The 19,987-nt window shown below is 41.0% G+C and overlaps 3 protein-coding genes across 4 annotated transcripts in view; 2 read left to right on the top strand and 1 right to left on the bottom strand.

Annotated features, from left to right (window-relative positions):
• Positions 1-1,461, top strand: part of parietopsin — a 150,445-nt gene extending 148,984 nt beyond the window's left edge. The window contains exon 6 of the mRNA XM_079345624.1: positions 605-1,461. Within this exon, the coding sequence (XP_079201750.1) occupies positions 605-763 (159 nt within the window). The 3' untranslated portion in view covers positions 764-1,461. The remainder of the gene's footprint in view (positions 1-604) is intronic.
• Positions 1,462-2,516: 1,055 nt separating this feature from the next.
• Positions 2,517-5,979, top strand: LOC306825843 (D(2)-like dopamine receptor; the record flags this gene model as incomplete). The annotated part of the gene is made up of 2 exons (XM_079346797.1): positions 2,517-4,633; positions 5,824-5,979. The coding sequence occupies exons 1-2, from the start codon at positions 3,737-3,739 to the stop codon at positions 5,977-5,979; spliced, it is 1,053 nt and encodes a 350-aa protein (XP_079202923.1). The 5' UTR covers positions 2,517-3,736.
• A 502-nt stretch (positions 5,980-6,481) lies between these two features.
• The window catches only part of LOC306825614 (A-type voltage-gated potassium channel KCND2-like), a 33,537-nt gene continuing 20,031 nt past the window's right edge, over positions 6,482-19,987 (bottom strand). Inside the window, exons 3-7 of one of the 2 annotated variants that reach the window (XM_079346464.1) lie at positions 13,402-13,564; positions 12,801-12,899; positions 11,776-11,874; positions 10,515-10,735; positions 6,482-8,033 (exon numbers count right to left, since the gene is read on the bottom strand). In XM_079346464.1, the coding sequence (XP_079202590.1) occupies positions 7,850-8,033; positions 10,515-10,735; positions 11,776-11,874; positions 12,801-12,899; positions 13,402-13,564 (766 nt within the window). In that variant the 3' untranslated portion in view covers positions 6,482-7,849. The remainder of the gene's footprint in view (positions 8,034-10,514; positions 10,736-11,775; positions 11,875-12,800; positions 12,900-13,401; positions 13,565-19,987) is intronic. The other variant, XM_079346465.1, reaches the window with a different exon arrangement.

Below are 19,987 nucleotides of genomic sequence, written 5' to 3'. Positions count from 1 at the left end.
TGTAAGTATGACTGTTTCTAATGATTCAAGCATGGTCCACAGCAGATGGATTAAATCAGCCATCCACAGAAACCTGCGAGACAAGAGATAAGAAATTTGTGCAGGAAGATGGAAAGTTACATACTGTATATTAATGGGAAACTTATAAATCCAGATAGAGAATGGAAGAGACTGGATCTCAGTGTCTTAAGTCCCTCTTGCAGGGTAAGCCTATAACAGCACAACCAGGACCTTCTTTTTAGGCAAACCTGAGCCAGCCCTTACTATAAGCCTTTTTCAAAAGGAAAGCTTCAAACATACTCCTAAAAGTGGCCAACTGGTCGATGCATCCACAGAAGAGGAGCCTGATAATTGGTTGCTCTACCTCCCAAACTACTAATGTTAGGTACCACAAGTGGGCCTGCATCTGGGGAACACTATGATCTAGTGGTCAGTAGGGCACTACAAGTAGGGCACTACAAGCGCCTAAAAATACTTGTGCTTGATTATTAAGAGCCTTGCGATTGAGAATTAAGATTTAAATCTAGTATTTAAAAGCAGCCAGTGCAGAGAACCTAATGAAAACAGATTTTAAATTAATTTTTACTGTTTTTCTGTCCAACAGTTCCGTGACGCCGCCCTCGAGGTGCTGTCTTGTGGTCGTTACATTCCCCACGCCCCCACCGCCACTATCAGTATCAACATGCGGCCCCTGAACAGGAGAAGCAGGCTGACTTCTTTAAGCAGGAGCGTCAACACTCACAGCAAGGTGTTGCCCCTGTGACAAAAAAAAAAAAAAACTAAACAGAAACAAGAAGCTGCCATGCACGGTTGTCAGTGATTATCGGTGCCTCGTCAAGGACTCAGACCTGCACATGTCTCTTATGGAGAGTGTAGCCCAATGAGAACACAATCGGCTCAGAGAACTGAATGCTGGTATCCTGAGGTTGGACAGAATAAGAGGAAAACCTTTTATAACCCGTTATAATGCAATCAAATCTAATGGTCATCATCTTGTTGTTAAGATTACGTAAGAGAGAAATTGTGTCCTTCAGATCGTTTGTTTGGCTTTTATTGGATCGTCCATCTAGTTATCCTTTATTTCATTTTTCTAGAACAATAACATTACTCATTTTCATTTTTATTCATGTGCTTTGTGTTGATCAATAAACTGTAACCTTTTTCCACATTGACGTTTGCTGGTGTGTGCTGTAAGTATGTGGGGAAATTATAGCCAAAGTAGCCAAGCTCGAGATTTTGAAAGAAAGACTCAAATGAATATGTTGTAAAAATGTTTCCATTAGTACTTTTTAGTGTTTCACAATGTTGACATTTTAAAGTATGTTTTATTTGGAACAGCCTGGCTGCAAAGATACACAGCAAGGAAGCGACCACTGACTTTTGACCTCTTTTGGACCTGTTTTTTTTCATTTATGTATGAAAAAAAAAGTCTACATCGTCAAAGTCACTAACAAGTTTAACATTTTTACAATGTTATGCATTTTAGATCATCCAACCTTTTCTATATTACAGAGCCTTTTCCTGAGCAAAAAATACTTTGATTTTGTAAATTACACACATAATGCACAACTCTTTCTCAACCTGTAAATAAATCAAATCTATGTCAACAGTAGCCTGCTCCATCATGTCATCAACACCCACTCTGAGGCCACATAACATAATTGTTTGGTGGTTAACTAAGTCCTGTTTTTTGCCCCCTAAACACTCCCAGACTAGCACATCATATAAAAATGCTACATGGTATAAGAGCATAATTTTACTTGTAATCCCCTGTGTGAATGCAGATTTATTGAGTGAAATGATTTATCAGTTGCATGGAAATTGCAAAGACAACATAATCTGCTGTCTTTCAGGTTGTTGCACAGTAATGCGTTCCAAAGTAGGTTTTTGCAAAACCCACAAAATCAGAAACCAGGGGAAATCTGGATGCACATGGAGAGGCTTTTCATTTGTTTTGGCTGGCCTGCCTTGTGTTATCTTGCTTTTTTTTTGTTTTTATCTCTGTGGACAGTTCAGAAGAGGATTAGACAGTTCACAGAATGATGACATAATGAAAATGTCACTTAAGCCTGATTCAAACCCTGACACATGCCCAAGGCCATGCTGAGTCATCACAAATCAAGATTAATGTGCATGACTAAATTAAGATGAAGTAAAAGGACACAGAACAGAGGCTTTTTCTTGATGCTTTTTTCTGTAAGTGTTGCTGGAGGGTCGGTGTTATTCACTGCTCCACAACTGGTGGTTTGATCAAAGAGAGAAATGTATTGATTTCCTGACTTTGCTCCTTTTTTGCCATCATTTTCAAAATCAGATCTTCTTTGTACAATATCATTATTCAAAAGAACAACACTTTGCTATGTGTTCTGTAAACAAGTGATCCTTATTCTGATCATCCATTAAAAGGTCAAGAGGTAAGCATTTTCTTCCCTTTTCTTGCTTATGCAACAACTCAGCAAGTATGATCAGCTGATCCCTCTCCCTTGTGAACAGATTGAGAGTCATGTAATGTTTATTATGATAGGTTCTGCTGTCCCCTGCTACCTTTTACAAGATCGTGATCTCAAAAGGTTAATAACCTGATTATATAAAGGTAAAAAAAAATTATTTTAAAATAATGTCCTCCAATCATCAGCAGATAAAGGAACTGCATCAGAAAAAAAAACTTCTGAAAAAGAATTCTCCCTTTAAATTGTTTTAGTGCTGTTTTGTGCGTAGACTGTGGTGGACCCCGTTATAGAAATGTTTTGATGTTTTCTAAATATGCTTTGCTTTGTTTCGATTGGTTTGGAAGTTAATGGCTGCTTGATTAGCCCATTATCCCTTGCTCTATTTTGGCATACTTAATGTACACATTGTAAATGGGAACGTGTTTTTTCATTCATAATTTGTCACTTTTTGTTGTTCTGTTCTTAGCCTGTTGTGTGGTATCACTTCATGGCATCAGAAACTGTTATTTGTAAGCAGCAAGACATTTGATGTATGTTTTTCTTGTTTTTCTTGTTTTTCTTGTTGTTGTTGTTGTTGTGGGGTTTACCACATTGTCTATTCCACAACTCTGTATTTATTGTGACTGAGTTTTGATCAATGTAAAATGTAGAATGGTCAGGGGGGGAAATGCTTTGTGATGATCTAATCCCAGATTTGATGTAGTCTGTAAGCTTGCACATTTGAGGCAAAGAGCATTTCACACTTTTATCTCCAAACAGGATTACACAGTGTGATGCTTTAATCCAGCAGCATGGCTCTCTTTATTTCCTGAGCCAATGCAGAAACTCCCGAGTCATCCATCTGGCCAGCTCAATGCAAAGCTTTTAACCTTTGTGAGGTCCTGTATTAAATGAAATGGATAGCTGTTCACTTCATACATATACATGGCCTGAGCGTCAAAGTGCCATACCATCATAATCATTACATTTGGCTTTTTAAAGATTAACATCAGGAGAATAGTGACATAACCAGTTTTCAATTAACAATCGTCTTTTTTGCTCCCCTGTTGTTTATGCTGAGAATACACAGCACAGTTTTTAATGAATGTGAAGAGTGAGGGCTCCCAGGTGACCTGCTGCTGCTACTGCTGCTGTGGAGTGATAATGAAAAGGGCGGATACTCTGGTGGAACTTGTCCGAGCTCTAGTTTCTCCCATTCAGTGGAGAATCATGAGTGGAGAAGCTTGGTTTGCGTTTGTGAGGATTACAAAAGATGACTAAAACATGTTGACTCTTTGAACCTGGAGATGAGAGGCGAGCCTACGTCTGCATGGGACTCTAAGAACAACACCGTCTTGGAGGAGTACACCGACATTGCCTTTCTTGCTGCAAACTGCCTGATTCTGTTGATCACATCTGTTGTCGGGGTAGCAGCAAATACTTTTGTCATTCTTGCAGTTTATCACCAAAAATCACTGCAAACATGGAACAACGCGCTGGTGGTGAATCTGGCGGTGATAGACATTCTGAGATGTGCAATAGATTGCCCGCTTCTTTTTACCATTGTCATCACGGTGCATCAGAGAGGACACGTGAATGAGTTGATCTGTGATGCTCAGGTGGCCTCTTTCTCCTTCAGCTGCTGCATCCAGCTGCTGACGCTGGCCTGTATCAGTGCAGAAAGATACCAGGCCATCGCACAGCCCTTCAAAAACAGCCAAAGAAGAAAGAGAATTATGGTTCTAATTCCTCTCACATGGACTTTGGCTAGTCTGGTATCTGGTTTCTGTCTTACATTGGTGAAGGACTCGGCTGTGCATGTGAGGTGCAAAGGATTACTCAGAGGAACATCCTCCTCCTATGACGCCTTTGGTCTTTACATGTTGTTCCCACTTTGGGCAACTTGCTTTGCCATTATCATTGGATTCTATGCACGCATTTTTTTCCTTGTGAGATCACATAACCGCAAAATTTTTGACAATGGGACTTTTCTTGTTGCACAAAAAAACAAAACAGAGAAGAAGTCGATTGAAGGAGAAGCCACAACTGTTGGAATCGCTGTGCATGGTAAACCTGAGCAAAGCCAGAACCTTAGCAAAAGTATAACTGAGATTGAACTTGTGTCACAAGCTGAACCAAACCCATCAAGTAAAGATTCACATGGTGCTTTGCTGGCTTCAACACAAGCTCACCCGAGCCTCTCTGTTAGCCCAGAGAATAAGGAAGAATTAAAAAACTCTCTTGAGATAACGGACTTGGAAACAAAACAACCTCAGCCGTACCCAATGGACACAAAAGCTGAAGCAAGACCTTCAAAAAGGGATGACGCTACTGGTGTTAAGAGCTCAATGACAAAATCTCAGAAAGTGTCACACAATACGGAAACAGAAAAGCAGTCCAAAGAGTGCATAATTTCAAAAGCACTCCCTGAAATTACAGAAACCATGACAAACCTTTCTTCTACTGCACAGATAGAAAACTCCAAATCCTCTTCCATTGTACTAACTGAACAAAAACAACTACAAAAAAACAATGGAGGAGAAACTCTGGCTGTGGTAACAGTAGATCAAGTGTCCTCATTACCTCCAGTCTCCATTGAAGTCCCTGAAACAGATGCTACAAAACAAAGCATGGAGATGGAAGGTGCCGTTTGCATGATGCCTTCAAAAGCGAGAAAAGAGACAGCAAACAAAAAGAAGGAGAGTAAAATGGCGAAGCGTGCGGGCTACATAATCATAACCTTCCTTTTATTCTGGCTGCCATTGATCACAACCATCCTGATGAATCTAGTTGTTCACAAGAACGAGGACACACCGGTAAGTATTTAGAAAGGGAAGAATGCAACTTTTGTTGTTTGCATTTTTCATTTTGAGATATGGAGTTTTCTTTAAAGTAGGTGAATTACTGTGCTCCTATACTGTCTATGACAGGGTCAAAAAAGAGATTGCAGATTCAAGTCTCATATGTCATTATTTTATGATTTTTATAACATGTTTTGACCTTGAAGTACAAAAGTACAAAGTCATATGAAAATGGCCTGTGTTATTCGCCATACATAAATAGACAACACATGTATGTATAAAACATGTATTTCTGTAAGCATCACACATTATGGTCCTGAGCGTGGGTGTGTTTGGTGATTTTATAAATACCTTTTTAATTTTATACGTTCTTAATCATAGTTTCTATTGTTTATTTATTTTTTATCCTCTGTAAAGCAGATTTTCATCCATATAAAATGTGCTATACACATAAAATCGAATTAAACTATCTGTATATCAGGTGATCACATGAGAGGCCCTAAACCTAAGGTTGAAAGCCTTAATTCTATACATTTGAACCCCGACAAAAAAATCTACCTTCTGTTTAAAACTGTTTTCCTTTATTTTTCCAGATTATACTCATCCAGCATGTGGAGATTCTGTCTGTGTCGGTTGCCTGCATCACATCACTGAGTGACCCGATAATCTACGCTGCAGTGAACCCTCAGTTTCGCACAGAGTTCTACAAGATTAAAAACAGGTTTAAATCCATATTCAATAAGAAATGATCACATCTCCACTGCTGTCTACCTCTGAGCTGCACCGGACCAAATGACCAGATTCAATATTCACTGTGTTCAATATTCATAAGATGGTTCACATTTGTCCAGTCTTGTTCAAATATTAACTCAATTGAACCCCAGACGTCTATGTGTGAATTTCTATATGGGCAAAAGAGGCCCATTATTTTATATGCCGCTGTGATATCTTCGATTTAATGCTGGCCGACTTCTCAGCAGTTTCTAAATACTGCAGAGCAGAGGCGCTGCATGCTGGGAGAAGCAGCCGGAGACAACGCAAAGAGCACAGCAGGAGGATGATCTCCGTCAACAGTCATGTGTGTCTCCAGAGACCCTGCACTCAGGCCCCACTGCTGAGCTGGTCAGGTCCTCACATGTCCTCCTGTAGCACCTCATTATTATTCCATCCTCCAATCAGTGATCTGAAAGAAAACAACATTATGAATTCCCTCTAATTTGTGTTCTAGTAAAAAAGACAAGACATGGGTCGTTTAAAGGATGTTTGAGTAGAGCTACAGTATTTATTCTATCCACTGCACCAAATGCACAATGTGTGATTAATTTTCCTTTTTCCTCACCCCTTATATATCTTCTCCATGACAAGGTTTGTATTTTATTAAAAGCAAAGTGTTTACATCATAACATTACCAGCCTTCGGTGTCCTTCCATAAATCTTTTTTTTTTTTTTTCACTGACAAACCTCCAATGAGAAGAAGAGACATACTTTTTAATAAAACAGAAGTCTGCAATGACAGCATGCAAATCCTTAATTCAATCAGGTAACAGACAACTTTCAACTAAATCTAGAAAGAAGAGGAGCCAACTTCAAATGCTGCTGATAAAGTTGAGATATTTACAGTATGAAAAATGTACAAAATGGCCTTTTAACACAGTGAAATCTACCAAGTCTCGCTTAAGGGTATTAGAATTCAAGAGGAACGCAATGGATTTAATGGTTTACACTCTTTCATGTAGTGTTCAAGGTCCACACTTATGAGTCCACATTAGGGTTACTATTAGATGACATTCACTCATATTTCTACCTTGTGAGCTAACTAATATGTACCCTGTATACAGAAGTTCTCAATATCAATTGTTAATTAAAGACAGTGGCTTTCACAGAGATCCATATCAGAATGTCAAGTATGTAAGCTAACACAGATTTTGTCAATTTTTGTCATTTTCACTTGCACGTTTCACAAACATGTCGGGATGCGGAGTATATTTTACTCATCGAGCAATGACATCAACCAGTTAATGAGTCAGTTAATGAATATTCACAACAGTTTTCCATTCCAGTGGTTGTTTGAATTTACAACAGTGAGGGGACTATTAGAAGCCAGTCGATCAAGGGGTTTCAAAATAATCTATCGTGATTGTGAAGTGAATGTTTCAAATGTGTTCTTTGATTTCATATTCACAGGGATGGCCCTCTGTTACGGAAATGTGTGCTTTGTCATCAGGGGCCATCAGGAATGACTTTTGCAACATCTGCCTTTGCTCCATAGAATCAGAAGACAACACATACGACTACATTACATATTCAAAAATAAAGGGTTTTTTTGTCAGTATTTTTAGGCAACAACGATAACCATCGCAATCTCAAACGCTTCCTCGCTCTGCTGTGCTTTAAAAGGAGCAGGATCTGCTGGTTCGCTCTTCATTTTCAAGGCAGCCGTCCAAATCGCTCTAATACCATGCAGAGTTTGACATCAGATGAGATCACTTCTTCAAAAAACCCCGACTTCTGCTAATCTTATAATCCCTCTAGATTATGGCAGGTTGATGCTCGGTGGTCCCTCTCCTCAGCATCTGGTGCTTTCTTCAGACCAGTTAGCTGATCGGGTAGGCGTGACAACTACAAGGCAGATACTCGGACAATGTTGCTCTGAGAGTATGCAGTGGTGGTGGTGGTGTTGGAGCCGTGCCCGTCTGATGAGGTTACCACGGGGGCAGATAATCTGACCATGGATGGAGTGATGTAAGATTCATCATATTTCAAGGGCACAGTCTCGTTGAGTTTGGCATTCAGGCTGGAGCGACTGTAGAAGAAAGCACAAAATGGAAGAGGGTGAAAAGTTTGACCTTGTAGATGTTTCACACAAAGGTAGCTATTTCTAATATTCTTACTCTGCATGAGCTCAGTTATTTGATAAAGCTCATTTTTTATACTGTACATAGAAAACATAAAGGAGCTTTGGCTGCTCATTAAGTTATTTTTCAGTGGGGCAGCTTTCGTCTGTAGAGACCTATGGAGGCCTAAGTATATAAGACCAAAGACTTCAACTTACTGTACTGTACATCTTAGACACATTTATTCCCTCTATCTAATGACTTGCTGCATTACAAATTTCATACAAGAAATGCACATTATCAAATGTGTAAGTATATAAAGCTATGACAAAAGATGTGCGACTCTCACCTCAGAAGGAAACATTTTACACTTAGATTTTCGGGAATCTGTTATAACCAATTCACACATATCACTTTTCTCCCCACTTACCCCACCACCTCTTCACAGATACAGCTTTCTGCTTTCTGTACATAATCCACAGAACAAGCTGTTCAACTGATGTAACAGCGAAGAGAACATTTCTTTTATAAAAGCAGATCTACTTAAACCCGCTGTTGGTCGATTTGCTGGAGTAGCAGGGATGTGAGAGAAGCTTTTTTTGGGGCCATTGTTTCCCCTTTTGTTGGCTATGTTGGAAGGAGAGAGTTGGGAATAACAGGGGCCGAGGTTGGATTCCATCCAACGGTCGCTGGGCAGGGACCATTGCCTCTGTAAATGAACACATACTCGCTTGGCTGTCTGGGCACCACTCATTCTTTTTCTTACAATTTTAATTTTAAGCACCATCAACTGAAGTTTATCCACTTTCAACATATTGAGTGGGAAGTAACAATTTCTGCAACATGTCTTCAGACAAATACATCCATCACTGAAAGTAAATGGGTGTAGAGGTAGTGTTAAATAAAACAGGTTTTAACTGACTTACATGAACTGGCCCTTTAATACTTTAAAAGGGCTAACATAATCTGACTTCTACAAACTCTGAACTCCTGTTTTGTCACTATGTAAATATCTCCCTAATGAAAACGTTGTATTTAGTAAGAAAACAGCCGCATCATTAATTGGATGACAGTGTTTGGAGCATTAGAATTTCCTCTTAATCTGCTTTCTGTTCATCTTTAAACCCACAACCATACTGTCAAATACATCATCTCCATACACCAGGGTAAAGGAATAATCAATTTCCCAGCATATATTTAGTATAGCCAACTCTACTCAACCATAAGTCAGCCAACAAAAGACTGAAGCCACAAGAAAGCACACAAAGTCCCAAGGCAGCAGCCTTTGCCCATAAAGCCTCTCTGCCTTTTGGGTTTTTAACAGTGAGACCAGGTGCATCTGGTTAAGAAATCGATAGCTTCACCATTGCAGAGTAGCGTAACACCCCCACTCTTAATACAAAGTATATGTAATTTGAAATAAAATCCTATCACTAAATAAACTGATTGAAGGCTTTTATCGTGCACAAAGGTTTATTCTAGAATATTACAAAATTAAATATGCATTGAAATAAAGTGCACTATCAAAATAATGGTTCTTAGCACATTATATCACAAAAATGAGTGTTACTTACCACAGCTCAATGTTAAAGATAAAACACAGCTATTTGCACAGTTCCACTCGCTCAATCCAGAGAATACAGAAGCAACAGCTCACTGAGTGATTATGTGGATTAATCCACTTGCAAAAAGTCTAAACCCCCTCAGAGTTATACCAGTGACTAGCACTACACAATTAAAGCCAAATATCTGCAATTAGCTTTCACAGAACTAACACGGGGGACTACCACTGACTCAGGATAAAAACTCAAGGCTGCCACAGAGTGGGTGCCCACCTCTCTCCTCAAGCTGCTCCTCTAAATGTTAACATACATTCAACATAAAGGGCGTAAATGTGTCGGCCTACAAGAAGAAAACTAAACAAAAGACTTTTAAAATGTGGAAAGTACTCAGCTAAGGTAGATCAAATTCCTAAAATGTTCAATCTTCCTTGAACAACAGTGGACCTAACAATAACATCCTCAACTTCATGACTCCAAGATGGGTTTAATCTTATGTCTTTAAAATGTTTAGAATGAGTGACACCAAAACTGGTTTGTCAATAAGAATCAACTGCTCTTTAAAACATCTGTGGCATTTTTTAAAAGCAGAGCAGCATTATTGAAAATGTAAAAAACGTATAAAAAGAACTCCAAAGGTAGGAGAATGGGATTTTAAAAAACACGCCTGCAGCAAAAAAACAGTGGCATCCAAAAAAAGTGCATGGTGATCCCAAACCCAAAATGAAGGTGCAAAGACCCAGCAATTTCAACATGTATGTGAAATAAATAAATATCTAGTTGAGGGGGAAAAAGGTCAAGGTAAGATTGAGAAACAAAGCTCCTTACCACGAGCTGCCCAAAGGGTGTGTGTGCACAATCTATTGAGTGTGAGGGAGAGAAATGGAATACCTGTTGGCCACTGGTCTCTCTCTGATCTGTATGGTGCTCAGCTCCTGGTTGTTTGTGCTGGGCAGGCTGAAACTGCTCTTCTTCCTGTGGCGTCGAGAGCAGCACGAGCCGAGGCCATGTGGAGACGAGGACAGTGAGGATGCATGTGAGCCCGACTTGTTCATCACAGAGATCTCCATGCAGTTGGACTGGAACGTCTGCTCGTCCACAAACTCGTGATTCTGCAGAGGAAGGTGGCGGGAATTCAGATTTGGATGCTGCTCATGAATCACTCTATTACATCAATGATTGGCTCCGCTATATAATGACTAAAGATGTTTCACAGTAAAGACTAAACAGACTGAACAGAATCCACAGCAAAATTGTTTAATAATTGGAAAATGAATCATCACAGAAATAGAAATAAATTGGCCCAGATGTCCATATTAAGTGCCATCTGTGAAAGCATTCACAACCGTTATCCCTGTGACGAATGAGAAGGACTTGAAGGTCAGATCAAAGTGTGTTTCAGGCTCTGCCAGCAGGTGGCACCGTCAACACAGCATCTGACACTTAAAAGCATCTGACGCTTTAAATGGTGTCTCTTTTTGTCTTACATCTTCCCCCCCTCTCATTCTGCTATATATAATGCACGGTATGAGAAGCCTAATGTAAACATGTGCACTGCTATCTGAATGACTTAATGGAGCCTTTCCCAGCGACATGCAAACCTTTTACTTGGGGGGGAGGATGATCTATGAGGACGAACACTGATTTGCTGCTCGTCCGTGTCTCTGTACAGAGCTGCAAGTGTAAAACTCATGTCACAGCAAAGCATTAAAGAGGCTCTTACACATCTGAATTATAGATAGTGTAAAATTAGGTATGCTGGTTTGTTTGGAAGGAGTAATGTTGCTGGCTGGCAGAGTCATGTTATCTTTAGCATGTTTCCAGAGAGGGAGTCAACATTTCCCAGCCCCATTTACAGCTATTTTTACCTCATGCTGCATATACAATGATGGTACAGTTTGCACATGGATGGAAAAACTCACTTCCTTTCTATTTGTAACTCACTGTACCAGACGGTTGTTACTGAAGATACAGAACTGATTTCAAGAATTTGACATGAAAGGAACTTTTTTTTGTGTGTGTCACAGTGAGTTATTTTAATCCGTTATAAAAAAAAATAAAAAAAAAGTACGAATGAAAGACACCAGAGTGATTGTGTGTTTTCCAGCGGACACGGCTTTGAAGTTGTAGAGGGAAATAAAAAGGATTTTACCGTGGTCTTCTCCAGGCAGTGCAGCAGGTGATTATGTTGGCTCTCAAAAGGAGGACTGGGGGCCTTCCCCACCAGGGCTTGTCCTGCCATCTTGGAGGCCTTGGAACACACAAAGTGAAAGAAACCCACAGTGAAGATAAGCAGGTTGAGACTCACAGAAGCAGTCTCAGGCACACAGCTAGTGATGTAGGCAAAGCATTGACGGTTGAAATGATCTGTAGCACGGCAGCCAATCTACTGGGGTGTTTTAGAGATGCACAGAGACAGTAGCTGATTACGACATGTTTCTCTGAGAGAATTGGTTTTGCCATTTCTTTCGCTGATTTAGTGAGAAGGACCAGAAAAGTCAAATTAGAAGATGAGCTCATTTCAGTGCAACAGCAGTGGCACACCTAGACACAGATCGAACAGATGCACCAAACACAGCACAGAATCTGAACCACAAAAACAGTACACACTTTGATGAGGCTCTGCACAGCTCTGGGATGGAAGGTATGTTGTGTTAGTCTGCACTACAACCTGGATGCTCTAGAAATAACACACACTAAACACACACAGCAGATCAAAAACAGAGTTCAGAGGAGATGCAGGCTGTGCAGAGAGTCTCCACAGGTGACCTACTGTCCAGTAAGTCTTTGGTTCCCCCTCTTCCCCTCCAAACCCTGTTGGACAGACATGCAGAGCTTGGTCATGAGTCAGTATGACTGTAATGGCCGTGCTCCACCAGAAGGCGACTGTGCCTGCCTGGCCCCTCTCCTGCTGTATGGACGGAGAGAGAGTGTCGACGAAGCATGTCAATGCCCGAGCTGAGAGGTGTGATGTAAGAGAGAGGACGATCACACTGAAGCACTGGAATGACAGCAGCCCTGTGTTACAGAATGAGTAGAAGAAGATGCCCGCCCTCCCTCCCCTCCCACGCCCTCCCCCGTGTGTGAGGTGGCATGGCCCCCGAGCAGAGCGGCATGCAAGCGTCAACGAGGCCCCAGTCAGTCAGCCCCCCCGAGCCGCCGCTTGGTTTCCGTTACCTCCTCCAGCGAGTCGTTCAGGAGCCCGTTTTGTTTGTAGCGCATATAGACATTAGTGCCTCGAATCTTCGCAGCACGGATTCTAGCAAGTCGAGATTTCTGTTTGAACAAACAGACCTCGGTTTTAGCCTCTGACGCTTTGTCTGTCACACTAATTGGCTGTGTCTCCCTCTGGCAGCCACAGTATTTAGCAGGCAGAGGCTATGCTTGTAAAAGTACCATTAGAGAAAAATCTGCCTTGCAAACAATTTTCAGGAAGAAATGAACATATTGCTATTGAAAAGCTGCTGACGCTATAGTCTGAAGATCATTTGTTCAGTCATTGTCATTACCTCTCTTATTTCCTTCTCCTTCTGAAATATACTCAAGAGAGTTAAGCTCCCCCCCCTCCCCTCCCAAAACCTGCATACACAGTAACACAATAAAAGATTAACATTCTGGAGGATAGTGTTTGCCCTGTCATTCTGTTACATGTGGATAATAAGAGGACAGAGGGAAGAGGCTGATAGAAGCCCCCCCCCCCCAACACCAAAAAAAAAAAGCAGAGACAGAGAGAAAGGAAGTGACAAAGCACAAGCAAAGGGAGCGGGTGAGTCAGTACCCTCTGGGCTCGTCGTTTCTCTGCCCGCTGGCTTTGGTGGTATATGCGGCTGAAGTTTGACACTATGACAGGGACAGGCAAGGCGATGACCAGCACCCCACTCAGAGAACATATGGACCCAAACACCTTCCCAACGATTGTTTTTGGCACCATGTCCCCGTACCTGGAACACAGAAAAACAGACAACAGTGAGCACACTGTGCGGAAAAACAAGAAAAAAAAAAACAACAACACCCACATTCTTTTAAAAGGAGGCTTGTTTTTATCATGATTAGTCTTTGTGTGATTAATGTTATTTTTACACGTCTTGAAATAGTTACAGTGACCTTGGATTATTTCACAACTTCAAACAGCAAGTAACATATTTGAAGTGGGTGAGGAATAAATAGGACTTTTGTGAAGTCTCTCCTTGCTGGCCTACTTTCTTCCTGCCATCATGATGTTCCTCTTTTAAAACGCTCTTTCATATATAATTACACACCTGCTGGCACCGGCTAATGCTTTCACGTCGTGACCAAACGGGCAACATATCCCCTGTGACCTCTGTTAGCCAAACAGCTTGTGAAAGATACAGCGAGCAGTATTACATCGAGTAAAAGCAAAAGGGGAAGGGAACAGCGTGAAGCCGATCCCTGGAGCCATACTTTAAATCTGTGGGACACTTTTGTGTTTTGTTCTCTTTTTCACATCGAAATGGAACTTTAATATTGAATGCAGATATAAATGCAGTGACACCTCGTTAGAAAAAGAAAATTTTTTTTGGAAATCATGCGCTACATAGATCTGGTCTGTTTATCCAAGCACAGGGATGCCATTTTTCAGCATTTCTTAAATGTTGTACAAGCTGCATTCAGTATGAATAGATTAATGGTCGTGCATGTGTCAGTGGGGGACTAAATCATCCCCATTAAAGAGATTAATGCGCTGTCTTCTTTCAGGCAGTCAGACCTGTCTGCGCGTAAGGTAAAGCTAAAATTGAACTGTCGTCATGATCTAACTTTTCTTTACATTGGCAGACTCAGCTGGAGCTGGAAAATGTGCTCTTTAATATTTTTTAAATGAGTAAATAACAGAATAACATACTGATCTGACATGAGTGCTTTCAATAATCCATAAAAAAACTACAATCTAATGAATCTTTCAGTGACAATGGGGATTCAAAAAAAATCGTTTTAGTGTTTAAAGTGTGTAATTAAGACTTGCTCACAGGTGCTCTGAAGAAGGGACTCGCTAATTGATGGCTGCTGGTCACATCTAATGGTACTGCAGTTGGCCCTCAAAGGGTAATTTGCAAATTGATTATTTACTATTTGAACTTTTTTTGTTGCTTCACAAACCTTCAAGTATATCTGGATGGATTATTTATTTGCACTGCATTGCCACAGGTCCACTTCCAGATAGAACTTTTCCTGTATCTAAACGTCATGATAATAGCTCATCTTGGTGTCCTGTAGTATCGTAGGTGTTGTGCCTTTAGTTTTATGGTGTGCCCAGGAAAAGCTTTACATTTTAAATTGGTCTCTGGTTTATTTGAAATGTGGCTTTTGAACATTTCTATCTCCAGCCTGGTTGTATGACCCTAACCACCAAATTCCACATGTTGCAATAACACATAGCTGCTATGTAGCCACACAGAGAGGTGAATATCATTCAACATCGTTAAATAATTACAGGGCAGACTATGAGCTCTCCTCGGAAATTATTGGTGTCAGGCACAAACCTGCAAATTACACTAACTAATCATTACACGATAACCTGGGGGGTTATGAAATGCCCTCTGCAGACACTTGTGGCAAACAAGCAGCTGTGGGGTGTAGAAAAGGAGTGAACATGAATGAGTCAGAGCATTTTCCTTTTCTATGTCTTCCAAACAACCCTCTTTGTGCCGATGAAGACCAGCTATCCACGGGGTTGCAGGTGGGTGAGATGAATGATCGAGAGCCTAATGCGCAGATGACCTGAGAAGACCATTAGCTCCTGAGAGGAAGATGAATGCAGGTAGGAGAGGACATCAGCATTGCTCAGTGGCTGTGACAGCCGCGCGTCTCTCAACTGAGGCGGGCTAATGTGAATGTATCGCTACACGGGAGGTTGACTATTTCATAAATGAAGTTGTCTAATGCCCACGGCCGTCTGCTTGAGTCATTAGCCTCGGGTTTTTAACACGTTGGGCCCAACAGCCGGGGCTTTGACAGACTCTGGGCGGAAAGATGTTAAAGTGGACATTTTAATATCACGCTTGATGGGACTTCATGTACAACAGTTTTCTTTCAAGTTGAGTAATCTCAAACAGACATCATCAGTTTTACAGTTCATTACAGGTCAAGTTATTTTCCTGTGTTATCACACACCAAGCTTGACAGCAGGTGTCAATTATAGATCCCGGATGTAGCGATGAAAGCCCATTAAGAGATCTGCATAACACGCACAGCAGCATTCTCTCACATAAGTGCAGCTGCCTACATGTTTTATACTTATAGGTGGAGAGTCAAGTTGCTGCTGGATGTGAAAATGAGCCTCAACATTCAACTGTTGATAACGTTTTTATTCCAGCTCTTCCAGTAAGCATCGTCTTTTGAAAGCAAAGCATAATGGTGAGCAGGTAAAAAAAAAAAAGAAAAAAGAGGAGGGAGCGGGTGCACTCTGGAGAGAGGCACTAACAGTGATGGATTGTTCTTAAGGGGGAGGCTGGGATACACAAAGCTGTGCCTCCTGGATGACGGCAGAGACAGGAATTAGCAGAAGCGAGAGATTAAAGTAATGTTCCTGCTTTGTTCCTGTTGTCTCTCACTAACAGGTAGCCAGGTTTGTTACCAGGAGCCGACACGGTTGAGACACAAAGATGGATGGCCAGATCTTTATCCACCCCGCAGAGGAGGAAGAGGAGTGTCGGAATGACTGAGTATCAATTCCCCAGTTCCACCCACCTGAAACCGTGCAGCGCCCTTAAAAACAGCGCATTGTGTAGAATTGTCCCACAGTGAGATGACAGCATTGCAGATGAAGCTCGGCATGCTCGGAAAGAGAGAGAGCGAGAGAGAGCGAGAGAGAGAGAGAGAGAGCGAGAGAGAGACTGGAGGTTTGCCTCAGAAAGTGGAGGAGAAATGTCAAGCTAAAAGGAATATTTGAATTCCAGAAGTGAGGATGAATGTCCCCACCCGGGTTGGATAATAGACCAATCAAACATTTATGAGTCCCTGTATCAACCTGCATGGCAAAGTTTGTGTGCTTGACCTTAAAAAGTGGTGCACTATTCCATCAGGGGTGCTGGCAGACAGATTTCTGTACATGACCTCACCACCTCACAGCGAGCGCTGAAATCTGAAGACATGGACACGCCTGGACACACAGGAACACACACACATGCACACACACACACACACACACACACACACACACACTTACAAGCAGTCTGGAAAACATACCCTTTTTGTGTATGAATGGCCTTTAATTTGATATCTAGTTAAACCAATCCTCCTCCCTAAAAAAGCTATCTTGTTCCTTGATTGTCTTCCAGGAACCCTGCATCTGAAATCTGACTGCCATCTGGTTAGTGGAAAGGGAAAGAAAAACAAACAAGATATCTGGATGATTTTACAGACACCCCATTTACTTATAATTCATCTCAGAAAAAGTAAAGGTCTTTTTGGAAAAAAAAGAAGAAGAAATCAATCAAAACAAAATGACATTCTTTCAGGGGCAATAAAAATCTGATTTCTTCTACAGTGTCTGATTCCCACATACAGAAAGATCTACAGTATCTTCATGTTTTGAGGATCGCAGGGAAAAGGGAAAAACGTCTCTTAAGTGAGCAGTGACTCAGGTTTCTGATGAAATCACAAAGGTCTAAAGGATGTCCTGCTCTCTTAAAGATTAGCATGCCAGTTGATCACCACCAACAGCCCTGCTGACAGTTAGGATCCAAGAAGGATTGTGGGAGATCTTTTAGAGCAGAGAGATTTGTCAACAGTGTTAAAAATCCCATTTTCCATTTTCCTTTAAGATTCCACTTCCTGTTCTTGTACTGTAAATAAACTAACTTGCCTTATGCGGAAGAGACTGTAGTGAAATGCAACAAAACAAGCAAAGGTAGTCAACAGGTGATTCCCCTGGTTTGGGTGCTCAATGTCAAAGGTGTTACGATGAGAAGGAAAAAAACGATCTTCTGGTTTAAGACACCAGAGCCTCTTCCCCTGTTGAGCCTTATCTATTACATCTGTCATGGTAATGACACAAGAAATCTCATCAAACTGCACTTTGATCTTCTCCACTTTGATATTTCAATAAGCACTGGAATGAAACTAATTTGATTAATACATTAAGCATTTCGATTCATCATCTGATTAGAATCAAGATGAATTAAGCACACTGTCCTATCTCCTGCACCATCTATCCACGTTGTTTCATGCTAATAATCACGGAGGGGTCTGCAATCTGATCATCTGAATGTGAAATTAAATTCAATCTGACCTTCCATGTTTAGCTTCACGATTTGCTCAGGGACTCCTGTGATGCTATTGTCGAAATACTGGTGCCGATCATCGATGTTTTAGTATTATAGAGATGCTGGCTCATGAATAAAGGTTACCGAAATGGACGTTAACAGGTATTAAGGCCAATTAGTAAGTGGACAGGAGGGTAGAAGAAGACGACAAGACAACTGGATAATATCAGACTGCTGAAAAGGGTGACGCATTTTAAAGTTACACTGAAAACATAATGCAGTGAATAATTACATTAATCCTGCACTTTACCTTTCAGGGACACTTTATATTTTTCAATTTATCAGATATGATATCATAATATATAATGTCTTGAAATATAACAGTTATGGCAGTATATCTGTATCGTGATATTATTGTTATGGTGGGCCACATATCTTCAGTTACTGCGGTGCCCATCCCTAGTTGTGTGCTGAGCAAGCAGCAAACTCTAGGGCAGAGCTTGAAGCCCTATTACGACTCCATCATAAACACCCCACCTGTTGGAGCGTCTGTAGCACAGAGGTTAGTGTCGGGCCCATGTACGGAGGCTAAAGTCCTCAAGAGCGAGCAGCAAGAACTTGAATCCAACCTGTGGCTCCTTTCCCGCATTATCTCCACCTCCCTTGTGTCTGACTCTATTCAACATCCTATCTCTAAAATATAAGGCATAAGACAGTAGGTCTAAAAAAATCCGACCTGTATAGACTAATTCAACATGTGCACAGGTTGGTACAAGAACCACTTGTGGTCTGTAAGCTGATTTCTCTATTCAAGACAACTCTACAGGACATCTTTTTATAACGCACTTGTTGAAATTAGGCTAAAAGATATGTATAATAAAGGGCTTGGCAGCTTTGAGAAAAAAGGTACTGATGCAAGGGGTCATTTCAACTGAATCAGTCCCTAAACTGAACCTTTCAGTTTAGGGACTGATGTACTGTATGTAGTGTTGGTGCCTTTTAGGGATTTTTATTGCTCATATACAGTACTGAACAAGTATTATGTCTTGTGTTGTTGACTATACTGACAGGCTGTCCATGAATTATCCAGTTTTTTGAGTTTTCCATGTTAGCACTCCACTGCACTCACTATACCTGGCTTGTGATCTTGTTCAGTGTTCATCATACATTAATTTATTTTGTGGCAGCCAATGCATAGAAGTCAGGATAGCTGCAGGCTTTTCTCTGTAAGGAGACTGTTGGTAGTTTTGATGAACAGACCTGCTCATGTCATTCACCTGTTACTGAACAGAATGGTTTATTAGTTTGATGAATAAGCCACAGGCAGTAAAGTCTTTATAACTCCAGAAAACTAACACGGTGCAGAATCTAAGGCTTTAAAGTCAGTCAAAAACGTAACCCTGGCCAAAATTGTTAACGTCAAGTTGACTACATCCATCACTTATACTGTACAGTCAGTGGTGGAGTCACGGGGGACTTCCTTTGAAATGCTCTGAGAGGCTAAAACAAGACAGATATTTGACTATAAAAAGCCTTAAATTGAGGTAAAACTGTCAAGGTCATCCACTTGTAGTCTGACACAGCATTAGCATTTTTCTATCTTTTCAAAAGGAGAAGATCGGTGAATTCCAAACATGCTCTCTGCATCCTCAGCATGTCTTTGATAATTCCTTGAATGCATGATTTCCTGTTTGACCTTCACCAGCCTTCCCAATGCACACCAGGCTCCCTATCAGTGCTTCCAGGGGTAATTTCACATGCTCAGTTTCACAGTTCAATGGTTTGTACAACACAGACAAGCCCTCAAAAGCTGCAAGACCAAAACCTTTCAATTAACCTGAAACCAGATACTGTCACCTACTGTACCCATCAAAAAGTTTAAGATGACAGCCAGACACATTAAAAGTGAGGAGGGACAATGGGACAGCGGCAATGTCAGGAAGTTTCACATACTCTTAAACTGGTGACATCTCCAGTGCTGACAGGACATTTGAAGCTGCAGAAGAGGATGGAAGAGTGTCAGAGTGGACACAATATTAAAATCTTATCCGGAGATTTGACACAGAAGTGATGAAGCTTTACACTGACCAACTGAGAAGGGCTCAGTTTTTTACAAGCAGTGACAAGGAGCAAATGGAGCAA

This window comes from Symphodus melops (genome assembly GCF_947650265.1).
Source record: "Symphodus melops genome assembly, chromosome: 6".
Taxonomy (NCBI): domain Eukaryota; kingdom Metazoa; phylum Chordata; class Actinopteri; order Labriformes; family Labridae; genus Symphodus; species Symphodus melops.
Note: the sequence above shows the minus strand (reverse complement) of the source record. Positions and strands in the feature narration are given on the sequence as shown.